This window comes from Blastomyces gilchristii (assembly GCF_000003855.2).
Source record: "Blastomyces gilchristii SLH14081 genomic scaffold supercont1.23, whole genome shotgun sequence".
In the NCBI taxonomy this organism is placed as follows: Eukaryota; Fungi; Ascomycota; class Eurotiomycetes; order Onygenales; family Ajellomycetaceae; genus Blastomyces; species Blastomyces gilchristii.
The window spans coordinates 512,634-533,568 of record NW_003101659.1 but is presented as its reverse complement, the minus strand read 5'-3'; the positions used below and the strand labels follow the sequence as shown (position 1 = coordinate 533,568).

Here is a 20,935-nt window from a genome sequence, read left to right as displayed (position 1 = left end):
TTTGCACAGTTTGTCAAGATGATAACTAATCCGACCTACCATTGGTTGCGCACGAAACTTCCCTCCTGACTTGCCATCGGCGCTACCTTCGTATCTCAACAGCCAAGGACTTAACCACCGATGAAGGTGCACGGAGTACAGAATAGACTGTGTATCTCATCGTCGATCGATGGAGTGAGTACGGAGTAGTCTGGGGGGTCGTGGCTGGAGTGGTGTGACATAGCATAGGTGCGTATTCCTTTGCACTCAAAATCCACCATGACTTGCTGATTTCAGCGTGTTGCCGCAGTTGCCCGTGATGCTACTTCGACTCTACCATCTAATCCCGCAATCCGTCCGTCTTCTTCTTTATCACCTTCTCCTACCAAATTGGCGGGCACCTTTATGGTAGTGGGACCTACCATGTCCGCGATGTCCAACGGTTACCCTTCAACCTGTATCTCAAACGGTCCCGGCTTCTTCGTGTCCAGTATGAAGCACATGCGCTCAAAATGGTTGCAAAATACACAACAGTGAACGCGCCGCAGGTTTTGGATTTCATAGAGTTGCCAGCAAAAAAGGAAGGTTGGCTGTTGACTACTCGCATTGAGGGCGACATTGCTGGGAAATGTCTCCAGACAATGAACACCGACCAACTGCACCAGTTCAGTATCGATTTTGGGAATTACATTGAGCAGATTCGGTCCATCCCAAATCCCTATCCTCCCCTTATCTGCAGCTCACTCGGCAGAGAGTGTCAGGATTGTCGGATCAACAATGAGGACGGCAGCACGGGACCCTATGACAACATCACAGATTTTAACAAGCATCTGATGGATATGTGTGGTCTAATTCCAGACCCTACTAACAGAGCTATGGTCACAGATGTGCATTCCCGCTCATACCGTGTCTTCTTTGCACATGCAGATCTCAACCCGGCAAATGTGTTGATACACAATGGGAGATTATCTGGGTTTGTGGATTGGGAGTTTGCAGGTTGGTATCCTGAGTATTGGGATTTTACCAAGGCCTGTTATATTGTGCGCGTATGGACACTTTGGTTGGAGACAATGAAAAGTGCATTTCCTGAATACCCTGATGAACTGAAAGCTGAACAGATACTCCGAGATCATACCTGTCCCTTCTGACCTGCTTATTGTATGGAGTGTTTCTTTGTCTCTAAAGCCCGTGGCGTGCTTAAGCGACCACCAACCTATGTTTCTTAACAGTTGGTCCACAAGTGGGGATTTAGACTTTGAAAATTCAAAGAGTTTCTTGAGCACGTCATACTCTCTTATCTTTTGTAGCAACCATTTCTTTTGTCTGAATTGCTCAATTTCAGACCAGAAAGAAGAGCCAGCACGAGGTTTTGTTGCATTGAATAAGAGCTTTAGCGCATGAGGTCATAGGCAGGTAAATCTGCAAATCTGGTTGCGAACTTGTTTGAGAGACAAGATACGCACAATAAGATCAGTAAAAAATTCGGTCCGAAATACGCGATATTTTCCAACAGGTTTTCACTCTGTATTTGTAGCTTACTTGTCCGTAAGCTATAGCAGTAGCGGCTACGCCTTGGGGTAAAAGGTGTACAAAACGAGGCAAATCCAAGCTAAGTACATGTACATGCACAACACTACATCACAAAGAAAACTCCAAGGCAATACATCTAGAATGATGCAACAACAAATTCCTTGCTCTATCTTAGATCGATTTGCATTTGCAATTTCATATGCTTTGGTCATCACCTCTGAAACATCTGGTGCATTCACAATGCCTGCATCATGTAGCCGTGCCACAGCATCCATCGCCCAAGCTCTACATCTAAACCCCGAATCCTGCGAAATCATACTCGGATCGCCCAAGATATGGTCGATTTGGGCATGCCCCTGCGGCAGGGGAACGGTTCCGACTCTCAGTGCCAATGCTAACATTTTTGAACGAACAAGATTGTTGGTATATTTGCGCTCGTAAGACCAACCGCCTGTCTTGTTGTTGGCGTGGTGAACGGCAACGCCCTGGCGCAGGTCGTCGCCGGTGACGTAGATCCCCCAATGATACTCCGTCGCGTTGACGGAAAGAGTGACGTAAATTCCGTTGGGTTCCATGATATCTTGAGATCGACGTTGGACCAATCTGTGGAAACCGCCGGTTGAAAAAAGGATTGAATTTAGTAGGTCGGAACTAACGACGTGTATAGGTTATAGACGAAGAAGACGCCTTGAAGGGAGCTTATATGTAGATTAAGATATAACGGTAGCAGTGGAATAGAAACTAGAGAATCGAGGTAAGTTGTTTTAGATTGGAAGACATTCAGGAAGTAGAACAAAGCGGAGTGATCTTATATAGACAATCCTAGAGGTGTTTCTATGGCACGCCGCCGTGAGTCTCACGTAAAGAAGGTGCCTGTGCGCAGACTGGAACATGTATTTCCCTGAGAACTATCGGCGTATACGGTGTCCAGCGTCCAATAAAGCAATAGGAATCAACGCATCGCATTTTTCACCAGTCGCAGGATGCACCATGAATGCATTGAGACCAAGATACTGCACTGCGAATGCTCGGATTGGTGGTGAACATTAGTGCTTGTCGCTCCGGATACATGCTCCGTTGTGCCATATTCGTGTATCGCTTCTCAACAGCCAATGACTTCAGGCCCGATATATGTATGGGTGGGAAGAGTTGTATTTACTTATAAGCTATGCTCGCGTTGGTGGCGAACATTAACGCTTCCAATGAGTTTCAATCTTGTCCTGATTCCGTCGTCTTTCGCAGTTGTAATGGAAGACGGGTGACCACGAAAGACCACCAAGTCGCCCGCCCTCTAGATCCGCTTCAAGGTTCTCCCGTCTTTCCAAGTCGCGCGTTCGTCGGCACGCATATCGAGAAGACGTGGAGTCGTGGAGTCGTGGAGTCGTGGAACTGGCATTTCCACACATGAAAAGTGTTCAGACCAATCAATCTAGAGATAGAATAGTGTAGTGAGAATCTCGGTCTCAGAGCGATCTCGGATTGGAACAACCCATCGCCGGGCTTCTCTGCATATATATATCCGACCTCCGCCGCGCGATCCATCAAGAAAGAGAATACAATCAACATCTCTCCAAGTGTTAAGTGTTCAAGTGATGATTTGTGTGTGTGGTATTTTCCTATGTGCTCAATTAAGTGATTATTCTTGTGTGTATTTCTATTCTTGTGGTTCTTATTTGTGGTTATTATTATTGTGGTTCCGCTGCTCCTGTTCTTGTGCCGCCAGAAGCACATGGAAAAGTTGGTTTTTCTTTGATAAATAGAGAGATTAAATCTGATCATTTTTCACATCATTTCTGAAGAAAATGATTCATTTTCAGATTTTCTTGATGCTAGGTCCTGCAGACGCCACAATTGGTTTGGTTCCGGGGCTCCAGGGGCTAAGAATTTAGCTTTGAAAAATCTCATCGATCCGCATTTCGTGTCGGAACGGTTCGATCTGATAGCAGATTTATGTATTTATTTTATGTATTTATCTGTTTTCAAAGTCATGATCTTGGCAGTTTTAATTCCATTCAACACCATTCTTTAAAGTAACTCAATGCATGCGGCAAGCGACGCAGCCCTGATTGGGGGACTGCTTCCTGTGTACGGTGTAGGGGGGGCTGGGGACCCGGCGGTTAATCGAATAAAATGAAGATGGAAAACATCTTCTGACAGCTGGTGAGATCACCACAGAGTAATTAGTAGTAGTAAACTTATGACCATTTAGTTAGCTCAACAATCTTTTATCCAAGCGATAGATATCCTTCCACCGACTGGCCCCCGACACAGCTGATAGATCCTTTCTCCAACTCAACTTGGAACGTTTCACTCCACTTTTCCTGTCAGATCTGCACAAATATGACCACTCCTCTGTACTCCTCCTGCGTTTATCTCCTGTGCTGAAACAACGCAGGCGCTGTCCCAGAGGGTGATGAATAAATAGTTAATGGCTTTGGGAGCTCTTTGCTATTATATGAATGGCGCTTAACTACAACGTATGGCTCTAATCGTGCTATGTATCCAGAGGATACAAGGCAATCATTTTGTCACTAAAGACGCGATATTGTTCGCATAAGCGATAACTACTTATAAAATAGCGATGCGGTGGAGGAAAAAGTGTTGCCAAAAGGTAAGTGGAAAAGCTCATGCCATATCATCTATAGAGTATGTATTTGAAAATCATGGATATAGACTTGCTCTACAATGTTATTGAATGTTCTAACTGAACGCCCAGTGCAGAAGCGCTGTTAAGCTTAGATAGGGCACACAGTGGACAGAAGATAGCCAAAAGAATTCGACAACGCCTGTAGGTAGCAGCAATGGCAGCAGCAGCAGCAGCAACATTCATGAGTAAGACATCTATCTGATGAACAGCCGCGCTCGTCTAGATCCTAGCCCTGTAACAAATCCACCTTTGGCCAAGACAACTTTGTCCAAACCAATCATGGATGGAATTACTGGCAGAATGAAGTAAAAACACTAACTTAACTACTAGTTTAACTCTGCTAGCAGTGCCTGGCTGTGCCTGGTCTGGATCACCAAACCAGGTTATCTATCATAGTTGAATGTGTCAGTTCTGGTCACAACCCAATTTTGACCTGGATCCATGGCAATACTATTAACTTACCTCATTGAAAAAAAGTAGTTAAGTTACATACATACATCTCTCCACCCCACCCAACACCCAGTTTCTTAGTGTAGAGGTGTGGACTAGAGAGTTAAAAGCTGGAATTAATATTAGAAAGAGCTAGAATGAGTTGGAATCTCAAAAAATATGAAAAATCAATATTATGAGAGAGTTGTAGAGATGATGTGCTGAATATGTCTAAAGCATCTAGTAAAGTTAGTTTAGTCAGGTGTCCCACATTATAGAAACCCTCGCTAGCTAGATTAAGTAAGTTAACTATAGTTATATAATAAACACAATATTGATGGCTGTGAAGGCCTTAGTAGTATTATTTATTATAAGCAACAAGACTGCTGATCAATGTCAATGTTCTAATTACATCTCCGCATTCAATATTACGTGCTTAGACATCTCTTAATTAGTATATTTGAACCTCGTGGTCAATTTACGATCAGGTAGAACCCCTGATTTGACAGAAGAATACATAGCGCAACGCAGGAGGCAGAACCTCCAAACACCAGAAGTGCAGTTGAAATTGGGTTGGAACCACACTGAGTTATTTTCTGGCCTGCGTTGGCACGCACTGCAATCAACTGGAACCCGCCCGCGTAGTAACTATGTCCCCACCAAACCATGCCAGCATCAAAGTGGACTGCTGCGCTTATCCAACCATAACTTCACGTGGGTGGTCGCATGCCAAAGATCTGCTACAAAAGAATGCGCCAAGAGCAGAATTATCACTGCAAACCTGAGATCCTCGCACGTGAACTGCTGCATTTAGCCCTGAATGGGAGCTTTCAGCTCTTTTTTTTTGTTGAAAAGTTGAGTCACTGATCGACAGTATAGTGCATGTCATCTAGCCATGCCTGGTTGGGGTCACAACCTACCTAATTGCCGTTTAACAGCGGCTGAAATATAGGACTCGAATAAGCTACGCAAGCTGTATTTCATCAGTGGGCTTTGACACTTCTTTTTTCCATGTTGTTGTCTTTAACAGGGCTGTGAAGGGGATTGACTCTACAATCCCATTCTTTTCAATTGCAGCGCTCAATAAACCTCATTCTTTGAAAAGGAAAAAATGTTGACGGCTCTTCTATCCCTCCTCGGCTTGCAAATAACATGGATTGCGGCGCCCATTTGGGCCTGCGACTCCTGCTATGGACCCTCGGATTACAATGTCCATAAGAGATTGGTCCGTCGCATGCAGCCAGAAGCGTTGAATGCGATGACGAAGCCCAAGGGTCCTCTCGAATGGGGTCAGATTAATTTCATCCATACGACGGACACCCATGGCTGGTTGGCCGGCCATCTGAAGGAACAGAACTATGGAGCGGACTGGGGGGACTTTGTCTCCTTCATTAGGAACATGCGGAAAAAGGCGCATGACTTGAAAGTTGATTTGTTGGTGGTTGATACTGGTGCGTTTATCTCTGTTGATCCCCTTTCCCTCTGTTCAGTTATTATATAGGTCAATGCTGGTTTTTGTTGCTGTTTGATACGAGTGCTTAGTTGAAAGCGGGATCTAAACGTGGCTCCGATTCTGGTTCTAGGGGACCTGCATGATGGCAATGGATTGAGCGATATAACGACCCCCAACGGCGCCTATTCAACAGATATATTCTCCCAGATCGATTACGATTTGCTCACTGTCGGGAACCATGAGCTCTATGTTACAGAGGTCGCATATGATACATTTGCAAACTTCTCAAGCGTATACGGGCCGAGGTATCTAACCAGCAACGTGCAGATTCTCAACGATGCCACAGGAGAATTTGTAGATTTGGGACACAAGTACCGCCACTTCACCACCACTTACGGGCTGAGAATCATGGCCTTTGGCGTGCTTTTCAATTTTCAGAAGAATTCAAACGTGTCTAGGATTACCAAGGCCGAGGATATGATTAAAGAAAAGTGGTTTACTGAGGCTGTCATGACTAAAGACGTCGACCTGTTCGTAGTGATTGGTCACAATCCTGTCAGAAACACCGAACCCAGCAGCACCCTTACAACCATCCAGCAGGCCATCCGCGGGATGCGACCTGATAAGCCCATCCAAATATTCGGGGGTCATGCACATGTTCGGGACTTTGTTGTGTGGGATGAGACTTCAACTGGCCTTGCGTCGGGTCGATACTGTGAAACCGTCGGCTGGCTCTCCATGTCTGGAATAAAGTCGCCTACTTTCAAGGGCAGCATGAAGCCTCATGGCGTACCAAACCCTTCAAGGAAAGCCATTGTAAAGAAATCGGCATGGAGCCAGGTTCCTAAACATAGTTGCCCGGAAGGAGAGCAAAGCATGCTGTATTCTCGCCGGTATTTAGACTGGAATCGCCTCACATTTGCGTATCACGCGGCTGGTTCGCAAGACCCCAAGTTTGATACTCATCTCGGGAAATGGGTGACAGGCGATATCACTGAATTCCGCAAGGCCAATAACCTATCTACAGTTCTTGCATGTGTGCCCAAGACATACTGTGCCACTTGTAAACCGTTTGGCGAGGATGGAAATATCTTTAAGGTTCTTGAAGAAGCCTTAGCTGCCACTGTTGTCAACCCGTCGCGGGCTGATAAGCCACGTCTGATCCTTACGAACACGGGGTCCATACGATTCGACCTGATCAAAGGCCCGTTTACATTGGATGACGCCTATATAACCAGTCCATTCAAAAATTCGTTCCAGTTCATCCCCGAAGTACCATACACGCAGGCAAAACAGGTCCTGGATATCTTAAATGCAGGGCCCTTCCAGAAAAAGCGCAGCGACAATCCAGAAGTGGACACATACTCGAGCTCGATGCTAGCAGCCCGCGAATCCTGCGTTGATCCCCCGTTGATCACGTCGAGGCAAATGAGAAGAGATCTGCTCAAGCCACGATCCATCACTCGCCATCGACAAGACGAGACTCAAATCTACCCCGGCTATACCACGACCGATGACTTTGGTACGGACGGCGATGACACGCCGCACTCCATGATCCCCCATTTCCCGCAGCCAAATGATGTTCAAGCGAATGCATCATTCCCTACGGACGGCAGTGAGCCTGAGAACGTCGATCTAGTATTTGTCAGTTTTATCGGGAAAAATTACGTGCTACCGGCAGTGAATCAGGCGGGTGGCAGTTATACAGCGGAAGATTTGCAGCTTTATACCCAACCGGATTTTACGGCGGATATGGTTCTGATGAAATATGCGGAGATGGTGTGGAAGGAGGGGGTTCCCGATTGCCCTGTTGCGCTTGAGCCATAGTAAATAATATAGATAGACGTAGATACTCAATAATGAAGAGGACATGGTAAAATAGACTTCAGATGCAATGCCAAGACATTTATCGGACGCGACTAGAATTGCCAAGAAGACACACGTGATTGCTGCCCTAACCTCAGAAATCGCCCACAAATGGCTGACTAACCCTCGCTTAGCCCGCACCTCAAATTCCTCACCAAACACTGACCTTGGAAAAAAAAGGAAGACGAAGAGAACGACGACACACGCCGACACGACGACGACAACGACGACAATTCCACCCGCCCACCCTTTCGTCCCCTTCCCTCGTCCAGGTTGTTCAACGGCGTCCAAACCCACACAACGAAAACATGTCCGACAGCGGGGAAGTCGAGGTCGAAAGCCCCATGGGGTACCAAGTCCTGCCTAAGGAAGTTGCCGCTGAAATCGGCAGCGTCAAGCTCTTCAACAAATGGAGCTATGAGGATATTGAGGTCCGGGATATGTCTTTGACGTATGTGTGCTTTGCATCTGCACTTGTGTGAAGTCTTGTATTTTTTCGGTGATTTCAGTTCTGTTCAAGAGAGCGGGCGGTGTTACAGGTGTGGTGTGGCATGCGCGGTATTGGCTGGGGATGAACAGTATGAAAATGTCAACAATCGATATAGGAGGAAAGCAGGGCGGGGGGAGGGAGGATGACGGATGCGCAGGGCTATCGATTGTTCAAATTGGTTTCTGTTTCTATTTGGTGGTATAGGCGCGCTGACTTCTGGAACTCTCGATACAGCGACTACATCCAAATCCGCCAGCCCGTCTACATCTCCCACTCCGCCGGACGATATGCTGTCAAGCGATTCCGAAAGGCTCAATGCCCCATTATTGAGCGACTCACCAACTCTCTGATGATGAACGGCCGTAACAACGGAAAGAAGCTCATGGCTGTCCGCATTGTTGCCCACACTTTCGAAATCGTACGTGCAAGATATTACATCCTACCCCTAACTCACCTTCTCTGAGTAATTGGAGCAAAAGAAGAACATCAAACAATTGATCGAGGGAGTTATCTGAGTTCTAACCGGGTCCAATTTTTTTGTTTACTCTATAGATCCACATCATGACCGACCAAAACCCCATCCAAGTCGCTGTCGACGCCATCGTCAACTGCGGACCCAGAGAAGACAGCACCAGAATTGGCTCCGCCGGTACCGTCCGTCGCCAGGCCGTCGACGTCTCCCCTCTCCGCCGCGTCAACCAGGCCATTGCCCTCCTGACCATTGGTGCCCGTGAGGCCGCTTTCCGCAACGTCAAGAGCATCGCTGAGTGCCTTGCCGAAGAGCTGATCAACGCCGCCAAGGGAAGCTCGAACTCGTACGCCATCAAGAAGAAGGACGAGCTGGAGCGTGTGGCCAAGAGCAATCGGTAAACGATTTGCAATTGGGGGCCGGGGGGGGTTATTGCTGGTTGTGTTGTGGAGGGGCGTGCCGGGGAGGATGTGGTGTTTCTTGTGTATGTTCCGTGTGTGTGTGCGTTTATTGCCATAATCTGCGGTGTTCGGTGGATTTTATTTCTCACGTTCATCTGCGATTTTTTTTTAACACAAAAGAATTAAAAAAGGGACCCAAATTTTTATATCTGGACTGGGTCTGTTGAAAGAACAGAAATACTCCACAACGGGACAATTTTTCTTTTCTTTTTGCTTATTGTTCCTCTACGTAGTTGAATGAATCATGAAGAAATTTTTCTTTTGTCAATTGAACAGGAAAAAGTCCGCCATTTTCTCGATTAGTCTGTTTACCCTAGGTCAGGCTGTCCTCGTTCACTGGGACGTTTGACAGCATCACATCAACTCCAAATGCAACAAAACCACACGAATGAAGCCAACATGACAGGACAAGGAAATAAAATAGAGAACAGAAAAACGATAGAGAACAGCGGAATAAAATCAAGAACCGAACTAAGTTCTCCTACCTCTTCATATCTGGATTAAGCTGAAAATCAGCTACTATTCATCTCAGGTTCCAGATTCTAACAAAATTTTAATATTCCAGTGACATTTCATGACGACATTTAGAAAGTTATAAGGTGTGAATGTATATTACTATCTCTAAGAAAAGCTCATGATCACGGTACTCTCATATCCTGAAGCCCAATTTATGCATGTGTCCATTGCCAGAAGGCTAAGAGGGCTATTGGATCAGCAACTGAGATCCCGGCAACTAAGAGAAATGGACAAAACCTTTTGTGTATCACATTCAGTAAACGGCACTAAACTCGACAGTACTCCCAAGAAGCAGATCACCGCTCTAATCAACCAAGACACTTCAAACACCGATTCCGGTTCTAGTCACTTGGAAGATGGCCGTAGCCGATCTCTGGTACAGCCTCAAGCTTATTTCCGCTGGCCATACTATCTTTTTGCCCTGTTGCCTTTTGGCCGAGTCAATCTTCTCTCCAGCATGTGTTGCGAGCACAAACACAATGTCGTCTTTCCCGCGAACATAGCCATGGCTAGCGACGTGAGTCCCATGTCGGAGTTGATTCTCGTCTTCGTAGCAAAGAGTCACGTGTGGACCCAAAGGATCTTTCTGGTTGTATGCCATTGATACTGGTTGTATCATGAACCTTCGGACCTGCAAACTTTTATCCAGACATTAGCTAGCATCTAGTAGGAATTCAAGAAAACAAGAACGCGTATAAGTATCGTTTGCTCGAATGCATTGTGTACGCACCTAATAAGAACCGCCTTCGGATAGAGCTTTCTATCTCTGGCTGTCTGATATGCCAAAGCCACAAGCTAGCGCAGGTGGTCTTAGTCTTTCGGGACCATGCCCTTGTAAAAATAATATTTCACCATATTGACCGTAGACATGGTTGCTTAGATGGTCTCTCGGATGGGGTTTGTCGCTGCAGAGGCAATACTTTGGAGCTTTGGGGTAAGGGGGAAAAATTGCAAGATGCAGCTGCATTGTATTTCGTCCAAGGCTGTGTCCGCTTTTATAGCCATGTTGGAAGCCGCAGCCTGCCTCGTGCACCAATTTCGCTTCTGGCAATCGCCAGGCCGTTTCATGGACTTGGATCCCATCGAATAATGCTTTTGATACTTTAGGAACAACTAGATAGGGAAGTCGAGGCACTGGGCCATCTCCTAGAGGTCATGCAGTATGCATATCAACTTGATCATGGTATCAAATCCTGGCGGGTATTTTTGACCATTATTAGGGCTCCTCATATTGGGACAGCAGCGGTGCTTGGTCTTCGACCAAGTATCCCGGTCATTTTGCACTTCAGTGCAGGAGTTCGATTGGACCTTGACGGCGTTGATGAGGCCCTACATAGTATGTTACAGCAGGGGTGGCTTTCTTCTGATTGCTGGTTGTCAGCCAATCGATAAACGCTTTGTATCAAGGTTCAGACTTTCTATTACCCGCTCCACCCGCTCCACCCACTGATCGGTCGCACCTCTCGGGTTGGCTGGCGCGTGTGTGTCAGGACACAATTCATCCAAGTTTGTGTAGGCTACTGGGGCAAAAGAGCTCAATCACCACCAGCGCACTGCTGGTAGAAGGGCCGATCAACCCGGGACCCCCAACAGTTTGAGCTACTATCATGTGCTTGATTTTATCGAACTTCTTTTGGCTTAAATTCTCCGCATGATATGGTGATGGGTCTATTGTCATCATTCGCCATTCGGTTGTCGCGCCCGCATTGTTTTTGCTCATCCAAAGGAAGTGGACATTATAACCGCCCTCGCTGGCCCTCATTGTCCTCTAGTCAACCATCCAGGAAAGATGATGATCCCTGTGATTCTAGATAGGTTCACCATTCACGGCACGAATGGCAACCATGCTTGCTACGTTTCAGCGCCAGCGAGCGCCAGCCTCTCCGGAGCGAAAGATGGCTCATGGATCCGCTTATTTCAGCTAGACGTAGCCAGGTCATTGGCTAGTTACGCAACTCGTTCTTGTGGTTGATTTTGTCCATGCCCAAGGAATCGTCCATGGAGACCTTCACCTTGGCAACATTCTTCTCAAAGTTCCGCGCAATTTTGACCAGCTGTCACTCAATCAATTATATGAGAAATATGGAGCACCGGAACTTGACCCAATTGTTCGTCTAGATGGCAACCCTCTTCCGCCTGGAGTTCCGTCCCACGGCATTGCGCCCATTTGGTTGGGTGAAGCGAGTGAGAAAATCACACTTTCAGAAGCCAGGATCCTGCTTACGGACTTTGGTGAAGCCTTTTCCCGCTCAAAAGAACGGAAATACGAATCCCACACCCCCCTTGCTATCCGTTCCCCCGAGGCGCGGTTTGAACCAAACAACTCTCTATCTTTTCCATCGGACATTTGGACTCTTGCCTGTACCATATGGTCAATCGTCGCCCAACGACCATTGTTTGAAGGGTTTCTCATGACGGAGGACGACATGACCCGTGAGCATGTCGATGCTCTTGGTATTTTGCCGCTTGAATGGTGGAGAAAGTGGGAGGCGCGACGACTGAAATTTACTGAGGACGGTAAGCCAATAAACCGCAACCCTTTCCGATCCTGGGACGATCGGTTTGAGGATAGCGTGCAACAGCCCAGGCAAGAGAGTGGCATACCGTCGTTTGATGCAAGGGAGAGGGAAGCTTTCTTCGACATGCTACGTCCGATGTTCTCATTCAGACCTGAGAATCGCCCTACGACCAAGCAAATTCTCAAGTCAGAATGGATGCGAAAATGGGCTCTCCCTGAATATGGCAAAATTCAAGATGTTGTATAAATTATTCTGGGATGGGACTGCATTATCATTTTTATCCGCCTATGAGCATAAAACGACGTTTTTCCAGCGCGTAAATAGTTGATCCCTCTACTTATGTCACTCTGCGCCGTGCTCCTCCTTCAGCAAGAGCCCCTCCCTTGATTTCTTCACAAATCATCTCCCTAAAAGTAGGGCGTGCGCAGCAGGAAGATTGACCTTGATATTCCATAGGCAAAAGCATCACCTGCGAGAAGAGAAATACGCCCTTAACCACCGAATCAGCCCGTTCTTCTTGTTGGTAAATATCGTGTAGGGATAGCAGCTCCATAAGGGCGTGATTTTCTGAATGTAATTCTCCTTCACCAAGTTTACCGCGGCTGTATAATCTACCTCCGTCTTCCCCGGTAGGGAGGTTATACCGGCGTAGAATGTCTTCCCTATGAATGAAGCACCCACGGTATTTAGCAATGGGGGTGTTTGGGAACCAGTTAGTCCTGTAGGTGCAGTCTATCCACAGCATGCAAGGGTTTTCCCATCACTCGGCGATGTTGGGCGACTTTAGAAGCGGCATCGAAGAAGGCATTTGAAATCGGTCCAGCTTATCGAGGTGGTTCAAGTACAACTGAGCTGACGGGAAGCATTGTTTCCCACGGCCTATGGTCGTATGTGATAGTGATTAGAAAGATGAGTGTTCATATATAGGTAGAACAAGATTACAGAAATGAGCTACATAGCCTTCGAAAACATAGACTTTTCTCTTAAAAAAGAAAGAAAGAAAGAAAGAAAAGAAAAGAAAAGAAAAGAAAAGAAGCCAGATTCCCTCGTCGTTGTATAGTTATAGTGTTGGACTTCGGTGGTTCCGCTCCGCTCGGAGTTATTTAGTTTGCATCAACTAGCAAAAAAAATAATAAGACTTGGCAAGAAAATCCGACAAGCTTCACAACCACCATACAACATATCTTATCATCCATACCCCAGCCAATCCACCAGCCATGGGGAAACGCAAATTAGGAGCCTTGGAAAAGGTGGATGCTGACCTGTAAGGATTGATAAGAAAAAACTGCATTTCCTCTACTCCCTTCTGCTGCGAAAATACGCCGGATGAAAAAGAGCAGAAGCTAACGTCGCAAACACTCTACAGGACAAACCTCCAGCATAAGATTCGGCGAGACCCACAGTCCTACATCGAAGATTTCCGAAGCCAACACTACCAATATGAAAGCCACCGGGAGATATTCATGGCGGCGCCCTCGTCCGCAACGGATACGGGAATAATTTCGTTGCGTGACCTCATTGAATTTATCGCGCATGTCGCCGACTGCTACCGGGACATCACGAAGAATTTCGCCAATGAGTTGACTGAGATTTTGACACTGCACCATGCGGTGCTCGAGCCGGAATTGAGAGAGAAGATTGTGGGTAGTCTAGTATTGTTAAGGAAGAAGGAGATTATTGATTCTGCTACGTATGTGCCTGTTGCTTTTCAACTTCCCTTTTGCGGATTTGATAGATGGACTAATGTTTTGTAGACTCCTACAAACCCTTTTCCCTGTCCTAGTCTCCACCCCAAGCAAGACTCTCCGAGCATTCATATTCCAGAAAATCCTCTCCGACCTACGCACATCGAATTCGAAATCCGTAAACCACAAGCTAAACAGAACCGTCCAAACCGTCCTCTACAATCTCGTGACCTCTGATAGAACATCCGTGAAAGCTCTTTGGGCCATAAAAATCACAAGAGAACTATGGAAGCGGCAAATATGGAACGATACCAAAGCAGTGGAGATCATGAAAGAAGCGGCGCTGGCGGATAATGAGAAAGTGGCAGTTGGTGGCGTTCGGTTTTTCCTTGGCGGCGATAAGGAAAGAGAGGAGTTGGAGGACGAGAGTAGCGATGATGAAATTCCTGACGTATCCCAGGTACGCCATCAGGTTACGATTAACAAGAAGAGCAAGAAGAAGGCACGCCAGATAGACAAGGCTATTGCAGCGGTCAAGAAGAAGGAAAAAAAGAAAAATCAACCCCACCCGCTGAATTTCTCTGCGTTCCACCTTCTATATGACCCTCAGGGCTTTGCGGAGACGTTGTTCTCGAAACACCTGCAAAATACGAAGTCCAAGCTTAATCTGGAGCAGAAATTACTTGTCTTGCAGCTTGTCTCCCGGCTGGTGGGCTTGCATAAGCTTACGATGATCCAGTTATACTCATACTTTCTTAAGTATCTAACGCCAAAGCAACCATCGGTCACTTCATTCCTGGCCTCTCTAGCTCAATCAACACATCCGCTCGTACCGCCCGATGTGCTCGAGCCACTAGTTCAGAAAATCGCAAATGAGTTCGTATCTGAAGCTGCCGCTGCAGAGGTTGCGTCCGCTGGTTTAAACGCGATTAGAGAAATATGTGTCAGACAGCCACTTGCCATGAATGATACATTGCTCCAAGATTTGGTCATGTATCGGAAAAGCAAGGATAAGGGAGTTATGATGGCTGCAAAGGGGTTGTTGAGTCTTTACCGAGAAGTAGGCGCGGAGTTATTGAAGAAAAGGGACCGGGGTAAGAATGCAACAATCCAGCTGAAGGCTGGGGAGCGGAAAGATATCCGCTTTGGAGCGGAGGACGCTGGTGAGATTGAAGGGATTGAGTTACTAGAACAGTGGAAGGAAGAGGAGCGACGCAAGAGAAGGCGCGAGCAGGGCCTGCCGTCTGATGGTGAGGACGGAGATGAGGCAGAAAATGAGGAAGAAGATTGGGGGGCTTGGGATGTAGATGAGGGGGATGAAAGTGATGATTCTGGCGGTTGGATTGATGTTCAGAGTGATGATGAGATCAATATCGAGCTCAGCGACTCCGAGGACGAGGGCCCGGCCGCCAAAAAGGCGAAAATTAATGAAGAGAATGGAGAATCGCGGGCCACGACGGAAGACCCACAAAATGACAAAGGAAAAGAAAAGAAACCTTCCACTCTCGCAACAACCCGTATTCTGACGCCCGCAGATCTTGCCAAACTAGCCGAGCTCCGTGCCAAACAAAGCGTTTCATCTCTCCTACCGCAAAACAAGACCCAGCGTCAAAAGCCAGCTGCTACCTCAAATGCCGCCAGACACATGGATGATCCGCTCACCGCAGCCGAAATCGAAGGACTTGCCGCACTCTCCGCCGGTAAAGCCACACGCGCAGAGAAAATTGCCCGGATGAAGGAAATGAAGACCGATCGCTCGGATCATTTGAGCAAGACTGCAAAGAAGAAGGAGAGGAAGGAGGCTCAGGGTAAGAGTACGACTAATAAGGAGAAGGCGAGAAAGAAGAATTTCCTCATGACGTTGGGGAAGGCGAAGAGTAAAGGGAAGAGGAGTTTGGTGGAGACGAGAAATGTGCTGAAGGCGCATCATGACAGACAGAAGAGGGGAGGGAAGAGAGGGAATTATTCATAAATGGAAGCATTGGCATGAGAGAATCAACGTAAAAAGTGGAATATTTCATGAGATGGGCAGGGCGTTTATTCCGGTTCTATGACGGCTTTCTAGAGTATAGTTGCAGAAGATACCTATTTAACAGACTCCTAGTGAGTTCTGAATAGAGTTAATGTTGGAGGAAATAAACCTTCCATGTCTGCATAATGGTTCATGAGCTACGACAGCCATACTTTTATCCCATATCCTAACCATCCGATCTTCTCTCGTACCCCCGTCCTGTATTCCCCTCCTCTTCCTTGATATTAGGGTTTTTGGCGGCGAATACGCTAGTCCTAAGGAGGATAAATTGCAACTAACCGCGCTAGTCCGCATTCGCAACATACGCGCTCCTTTCGTGAATTTTTCGTGTCGCGTCTATCGCCACACGTGATTGGCCCATCCACTTCCCTTCCCCAAGGTCCAAGCCACCTTCTCTTCTGCTGCGACAAACTGCTTTCTCCAGGTCTTCTTCACACAGCGACAACAACGACCTAGACACCTCCTCCGCTGAATATTGCCCTAGCAACGTCATATAAGCCTTCAACTGGCTCATGACAACTTAATAACAACCAATACCAGCGAAACGTCTTGTTAGCTCTGAACTACCCCGGCATCGCAAAGTCTACCAACAAAATGGCCACCACTAGCTCCTCTGTCTCAAAACGACGGCGCTTCCAAGTCCCCATAACCAAATACTTTTCACCCGACAATGCAGAGTCTCCCTCCTGCGGTTCCTCACATTTTAACTACGCAGCGCCAACCCACTCTCCAGTTCCCTCCCTTCCTCACAAAGTACAGTCCTCGCTTCTAACCGTCGGCATGCGCGTTCGCAAATCAGTACCAGAAGGCTATAAAACAACAACAGCCACAAAGTCTGTTTTCCACATCTCGTATACAGGCTCACCTTCAGCAACGTCGTACGCAGAATTGGCACCTTTCTGCGGGGTGCTGAAAACGGGCAATCTTGCCGTCCAGACCTCCCCGGGGCCTACCTTGGATCGGCATCAGACAATGCACGCACTAGACGTGGAATGGGACAAGGGCTCCATCCCTTCAAGCAGCCAAGAATCGATAGATTCGTCCACAACCCCGAAACCTAACCCACACAAACGACCATTCGAACCCGACCTTGCGGACTCAGACGACGAAGGCAATGAAGACGACGAATATTCCAATATCTTCCCTCGCGGGTTTCATCAGATGTGGAAATCTACGATTCCTCTCACTAGCACAGCACGTGCACTGTCTTCACCCACCTCTCCTCCATCATTATCACGGCCAACCCTACTTCCGAGGCTGGCACAGAAGGTTAGGAGCTATCAAAATGACCAACAGCAACACCAACGATATCATAAAGTGCATGATAGTGGTCAAGAGATCCATGATCCTCTTAGTGGCTGGATGGCACAGGATGTTGATTTCGAAGAAGCTCAATTCTTGCGGCGGAGGGAGGAGGTTGACGATGAGGCTGTGGTTGTTGGTCGTCCTGGCGGAATGGAGGTGGAGATGGGAGGTGTTGAGTGATTTGATTGTTTGTTGTTTGTTCTTTTCGCCATCTTTATCCCCCTCAGTATCATGAGGTAATATCGTGTATATTTTGTATTTTATGATGTCCTGTATTTTCTTGTAATTAATCTGGGATATGGGTTTGACGCCGCCCTGGTTCTGGCGCTGGCGCTGGCGATGAGATAGAGTTTTTGATCCGATTGATCAGGTATGTTTGTATAGTTACTGGATCATCACGTTTATTTTCATGAGACTTAATTGTCTCTTATACGTTTCTTCAACGCAGGAACAACAGCGACCTGCGAACGTTCCGGCATAGTTCGGTCTTTTAATAATGGGTAATCGTGGCTCAGTGCGCTGTCCCACCACATATTGAAGGTCATGACTGCGGGATTTGGATTGACATAATATTTTTTATAGTGTGGTACTGTATATAGTAAAGTCACACTTTTTCATTGACTCCATTAGACTTCCTCCGCTGGTGCCATACTAGCAGAAATAGGGTGTGGCGTGACTGTCTATGTCATTGCTGTCATACGTACAGAGTAGTTGTGCAACTGCTTCCTTGTCAATGTGTTCTATGATTGGCTAAATACCAACAACTGCAACATCAAATCAACAGGTTGTAAGTAGTAAACTCATTAGTTCATACCTCCTTCCCGGGGTCCTCCTTCAGTCACGATCATATTGAGCACAACTTTCTCAGCCGTGCTATCTTTGTCTTCACAAAAGTATGCAACTCGCATGCCCTGGAATCTAACCGACTCAGGGCCATTTGGGCGTAGTGTTCCACTCTCATCTTCCATCTCATTTTCCTTCGTGGCAGGTGTCTGCGGGCCAGGGTGCTCGCTTCTTCACCTCGTTAAACCCGATGTCAATAAGCGAGTTAGGAAATATTTCCTCGGAGTTGGGATTAATATCTGCGAGATAGCCGTCTGGATGCTATAAGGGATTTGTTGAATTGAAAAGTGGGTGAAAAGCGTGTACTTCGGCTTTTATCGGGGAGCCGTGAGCTGGTGAATGGGCAACCCAGTGAATATATCTAAGATCAGCAAGCTAAAAGTAAGGTGATTTGAAGGGAATTGGCGTGCACGAACGATTTGGGCTTTTTGCGTGGAGAGCCTTCTTCTGGAATCTCGTATTTCGCACGCACGACAGTCACGAGCCCTGTTGTTGGATCACTTTCGTAGGAGGTCGCCGTGATGGGAAACGGTACTTTCATGAAGCTAACGGAAACCCCTGGGCTCAAACGGTAAAAATTCTGAAGCGGTTTCCCGGAAATCACTGCGGTCGATATAGACAGTGTTCGTGAATGGAACTGAATGAGTCTGGAGAATATTGTTAGAGCGAGCTTCATCGACAAAGATGAAGTGTACTATACGAAAATGAGGCAGAAGCACAAAGGTACGTACACCGTAGCTAGGGTCCTTTGAAAATGGTATTTCAACCATCTCAACATAATCACTCGGCAGGTTCTCTATGAGAACACGAGTAGGATCCAGCACAAGCATGAGTCGTGGCACAGTGCTTTCCAAGTATACACGCACTGATCTTTCAAAGCGATGAGTTTCGATTGTGGTGTTCGCCTTCGTAACCCCGAGTTCATTGACAAATGATAGAATTGCACCAGGAGGTATGCCGCGACGGCGAAGACCAACAAGCGTGAATAGGCGTGGGTCATCCCAGTCTTTTACATACTTGCCACTGATGAGGATGATAAGTTTACGCTTTGATAAAACTGTCCCGTTCATGTTCAAACGCCCGTATCTTTTAGGAAACAGTCAGTAAAATGTTATGCTGGAATACATATTACAAGGGAGCCATACTCTCGCTGCATCGGTTTGTATACTTCAAGCGCATCGCACAACCATTCGTAAGACTCTCGAGATAGCTCAAACTCCGTTGTGCAAAGAGAATTTGGTGATGTTTTCAAGCTATCACATAAACAGTGAGTGAAATCGTAGCTCGGATAAATCTTCCATTTGTCACCAGTGCGCAGATGTTTACAAAATCCACCTTCATCATCCTCAACAACTCGATACGCGGTGATATCCCACATTTGTGGATTGCCATTGGCGAGATCTTGTTTCATTCGTAAAACAGCTGGCTGGGCACGGTACTTGCCGCCTTGCATTGCGCGGAATTCGGCGAGAGACTCAGCGACAGGGCGGTCACGGTGAGGGCATGCGTATCGAGCTTTTCCCTTCGTTCCAGCGGCAGCGTCCACACCACGTTGGGCCTTTATTTCATTTTCTGTGTTGTAAAACGGAACAAGAAGATACAGAGTTGATTTTTTAGTCCAAAAATTGTACAAGTACGTACAATCTCTCACCTGTGCAATGACACACATATGCCTTATCCCTTTGGATTAATGCCTCTGCTAATTCATATAATCGATCGAAATAGTCGTTAGAGTAGGTAACACGAAGCGGTTTGAAACCAAGCCAGCGGACCAACTCCTCAATGCTCTTATCGTTCTTCTTCGCCTTTGGGGTTTGTGTCATCAAAACGCAAGTAGCAGGCTCCTCCATGGAACCTGGCAAATCCAAAGTTGATAGCGATCGCTTTGGAATGGCCAATATGTAGATAACCATTTGGTTCTGGGGGAAAACGAGTGAAGACTTTATCAACTCCACTAGAACCTCCAACCGGCTTCTCCTAGTACACGTCTACAAGAAATCCTATCTTAAACATCTAGTCAGGATCATTTGAAACCGTTTGTCCACGAGCGGGTTTGGACTGTGGTTTGGACTGTGGTTTTTCCCTTGTGCTTTGAGCGAATTGGAACCTCCGCAGAGGTTGCCATTTTGCAAATTGATGCCGCGGTGTCGTAGAAATAAATCAAGCAGATTCCGTCATCAACAATATGCAGGGAGCTTCTCAACAAGTTTGTGGGCCTGTGGGCATACAGAATATGGTGACTTGGGGATGAACGAGATGTGAAGTCATAACATGTAGCACGTGATAGCTACTCTTGATTAGTCAGAGGTAACTTACGGTTTTTGAAGCGCGTTAAACGCCGGAAAGCGGCCCGGTGCCGAACCACAGTTGAACTACGGAGTAACTAGTGATTTCAGCTCGAAACGATTCTCGATTCAAGGAAGCATCCAGCAATCGTACATCATTAACCAATACATCGCCTTGACAGTAACCCTCCCTGGTGAATAAGAAAATAACTATTTGCAGTATCTCCATGCACAACAAAAACAACGGAATAAAACTAGGAGAACGACCTGGGTTGCGGGAAACAACAAACTCCAACAAACCGTTCAACCGAATCAATACACAACAAGCTACCCAAAGAGAAATCCAAAAGAAATATCACGTCCTTCGAGGAGGCACAATTCAAGCGACCAACTTTATCACGATTTATCTTGGCAAAAGAATGTCGC

General features: G+C 46.7%; 8 protein-coding genes across 8 annotated transcripts; 6 read left to right on the top strand and 2 right to left on the bottom strand.

Moving 5' to 3' along the window:
- The first annotated feature begins 52 nt into the window (after positions 1-52).
- BDBG_08387 (uncharacterized protein) lies at positions 53-2,473 on the top strand. Its single transcript, XM_031723538.1, has 2 exons — positions 53-228; positions 290-2,473. Exon 2 carries the CDS (start codon positions 492-494, stop codon positions 1,125-1,127), a length of 636 nt encoding a protein of 211 aa, XP_031580721.1. The 5' UTR covers positions 53-228; positions 290-491; the 3' UTR covers positions 1,128-2,473.
- Positions 988-3,282, bottom strand: BDBG_17741 (uncharacterized protein). Its single transcript, XM_031725391.1, has one exon. It carries the CDS (start codon positions 2,082-2,084, stop codon positions 1,545-1,547), a length of 540 nt encoding a protein of 179 aa, XP_031580720.1. The 5' UTR covers positions 2,085-3,282; the 3' UTR covers positions 988-1,544.
- A 1,951-nt stretch (positions 3,283-5,233) lies between these two features.
- Positions 5,234-8,034, top strand: BDBG_08386 (Ser/Thr protein phosphatase). Its single transcript, XM_002621309.2, has 2 exons — positions 5,234-6,036; positions 6,169-8,034. The coding sequence occupies exons 1-2, from the start codon at positions 5,697-5,699 to the stop codon at positions 7,863-7,865; spliced, it is 2,037 nt and encodes a 678-aa protein (XP_002621355.1). The 5' UTR covers positions 5,234-5,696; the 3' UTR covers positions 7,866-8,034.
- A 4-nt stretch (positions 8,035-8,038) lies between these two features.
- On the top strand, positions 8,039-10,006 carry BDBG_08385 (40S ribosomal protein S5). Its single transcript, XM_002621308.2, has 3 exons — positions 8,039-8,355; positions 8,629-8,812; positions 8,947-10,006. Exons 1-3 carry the CDS (start codon positions 8,213-8,215, stop codon positions 9,262-9,264), a joined length of 645 nt encoding a protein of 214 aa, XP_002621354.1. The 5' UTR covers positions 8,039-8,212; the 3' UTR covers positions 9,265-10,006.
- Positions 10,007-10,066: 60 nt separating this feature from the next.
- BDBG_08383 (serine/threonine protein kinase) lies at positions 10,067-12,866 on the top strand (the record flags this gene model as incomplete). Its single annotated transcript, XM_002621306.2, has 5 exons — positions 10,067-10,357; positions 10,721-10,774; positions 10,948-11,176; positions 11,248-11,321; positions 11,772-12,866. 5 exons carry the CDS (start codon positions 10,067-10,069, stop codon positions 12,603-12,605), a joined length of 1,482 nt encoding a protein of 493 aa, XP_002621352.2. The 3' UTR covers positions 12,606-12,866.
- Positions 12,867-13,385: 519 nt separating this feature from the next.
- BDBG_08382 (SDA1 domain-containing protein) lies at positions 13,386-16,386 on the top strand. Its single transcript, XM_002621305.2, has 4 exons — positions 13,386-13,623; positions 13,726-14,049; positions 14,114-16,263; positions 16,364-16,386. Exons 1-3 carry the CDS (start codon positions 13,577-13,579, stop codon positions 16,014-16,016), a joined length of 2,274 nt encoding a protein of 757 aa, XP_002621351.1. The 5' UTR covers positions 13,386-13,576; the 3' UTR covers positions 16,017-16,263; positions 16,364-16,386.
- Positions 16,339-18,220, top strand: BDBG_08381 (uncharacterized protein). Its single transcript, XM_002621304.2, has one exon. The coding sequence runs from the start codon at positions 16,671-16,673 to the stop codon at positions 17,559-17,561; it is 891 nt and encodes a 296-aa protein (XP_002621350.1). The 5' UTR covers positions 16,339-16,670; the 3' UTR covers positions 17,562-18,220.
- BDBG_08380 (glutaminyl-tRNA synthetase) lies at positions 17,798-20,137 on the bottom strand (the record flags this gene model as incomplete). The annotated part of the gene is made up of 7 exons (XM_031723537.1): positions 17,798-17,970; positions 18,086-18,121; positions 18,196-18,395; positions 18,641-18,871; positions 19,242-19,310; positions 19,370-19,782; positions 19,892-20,137. The coding sequence occupies 7 exons, from the start codon at positions 20,135-20,137 to the stop codon at positions 17,798-17,800; spliced, it is 1,368 nt and encodes a 455-aa protein (XP_031580719.1).
- Positions 20,138-20,935: the final 798 nt, after the last annotated feature.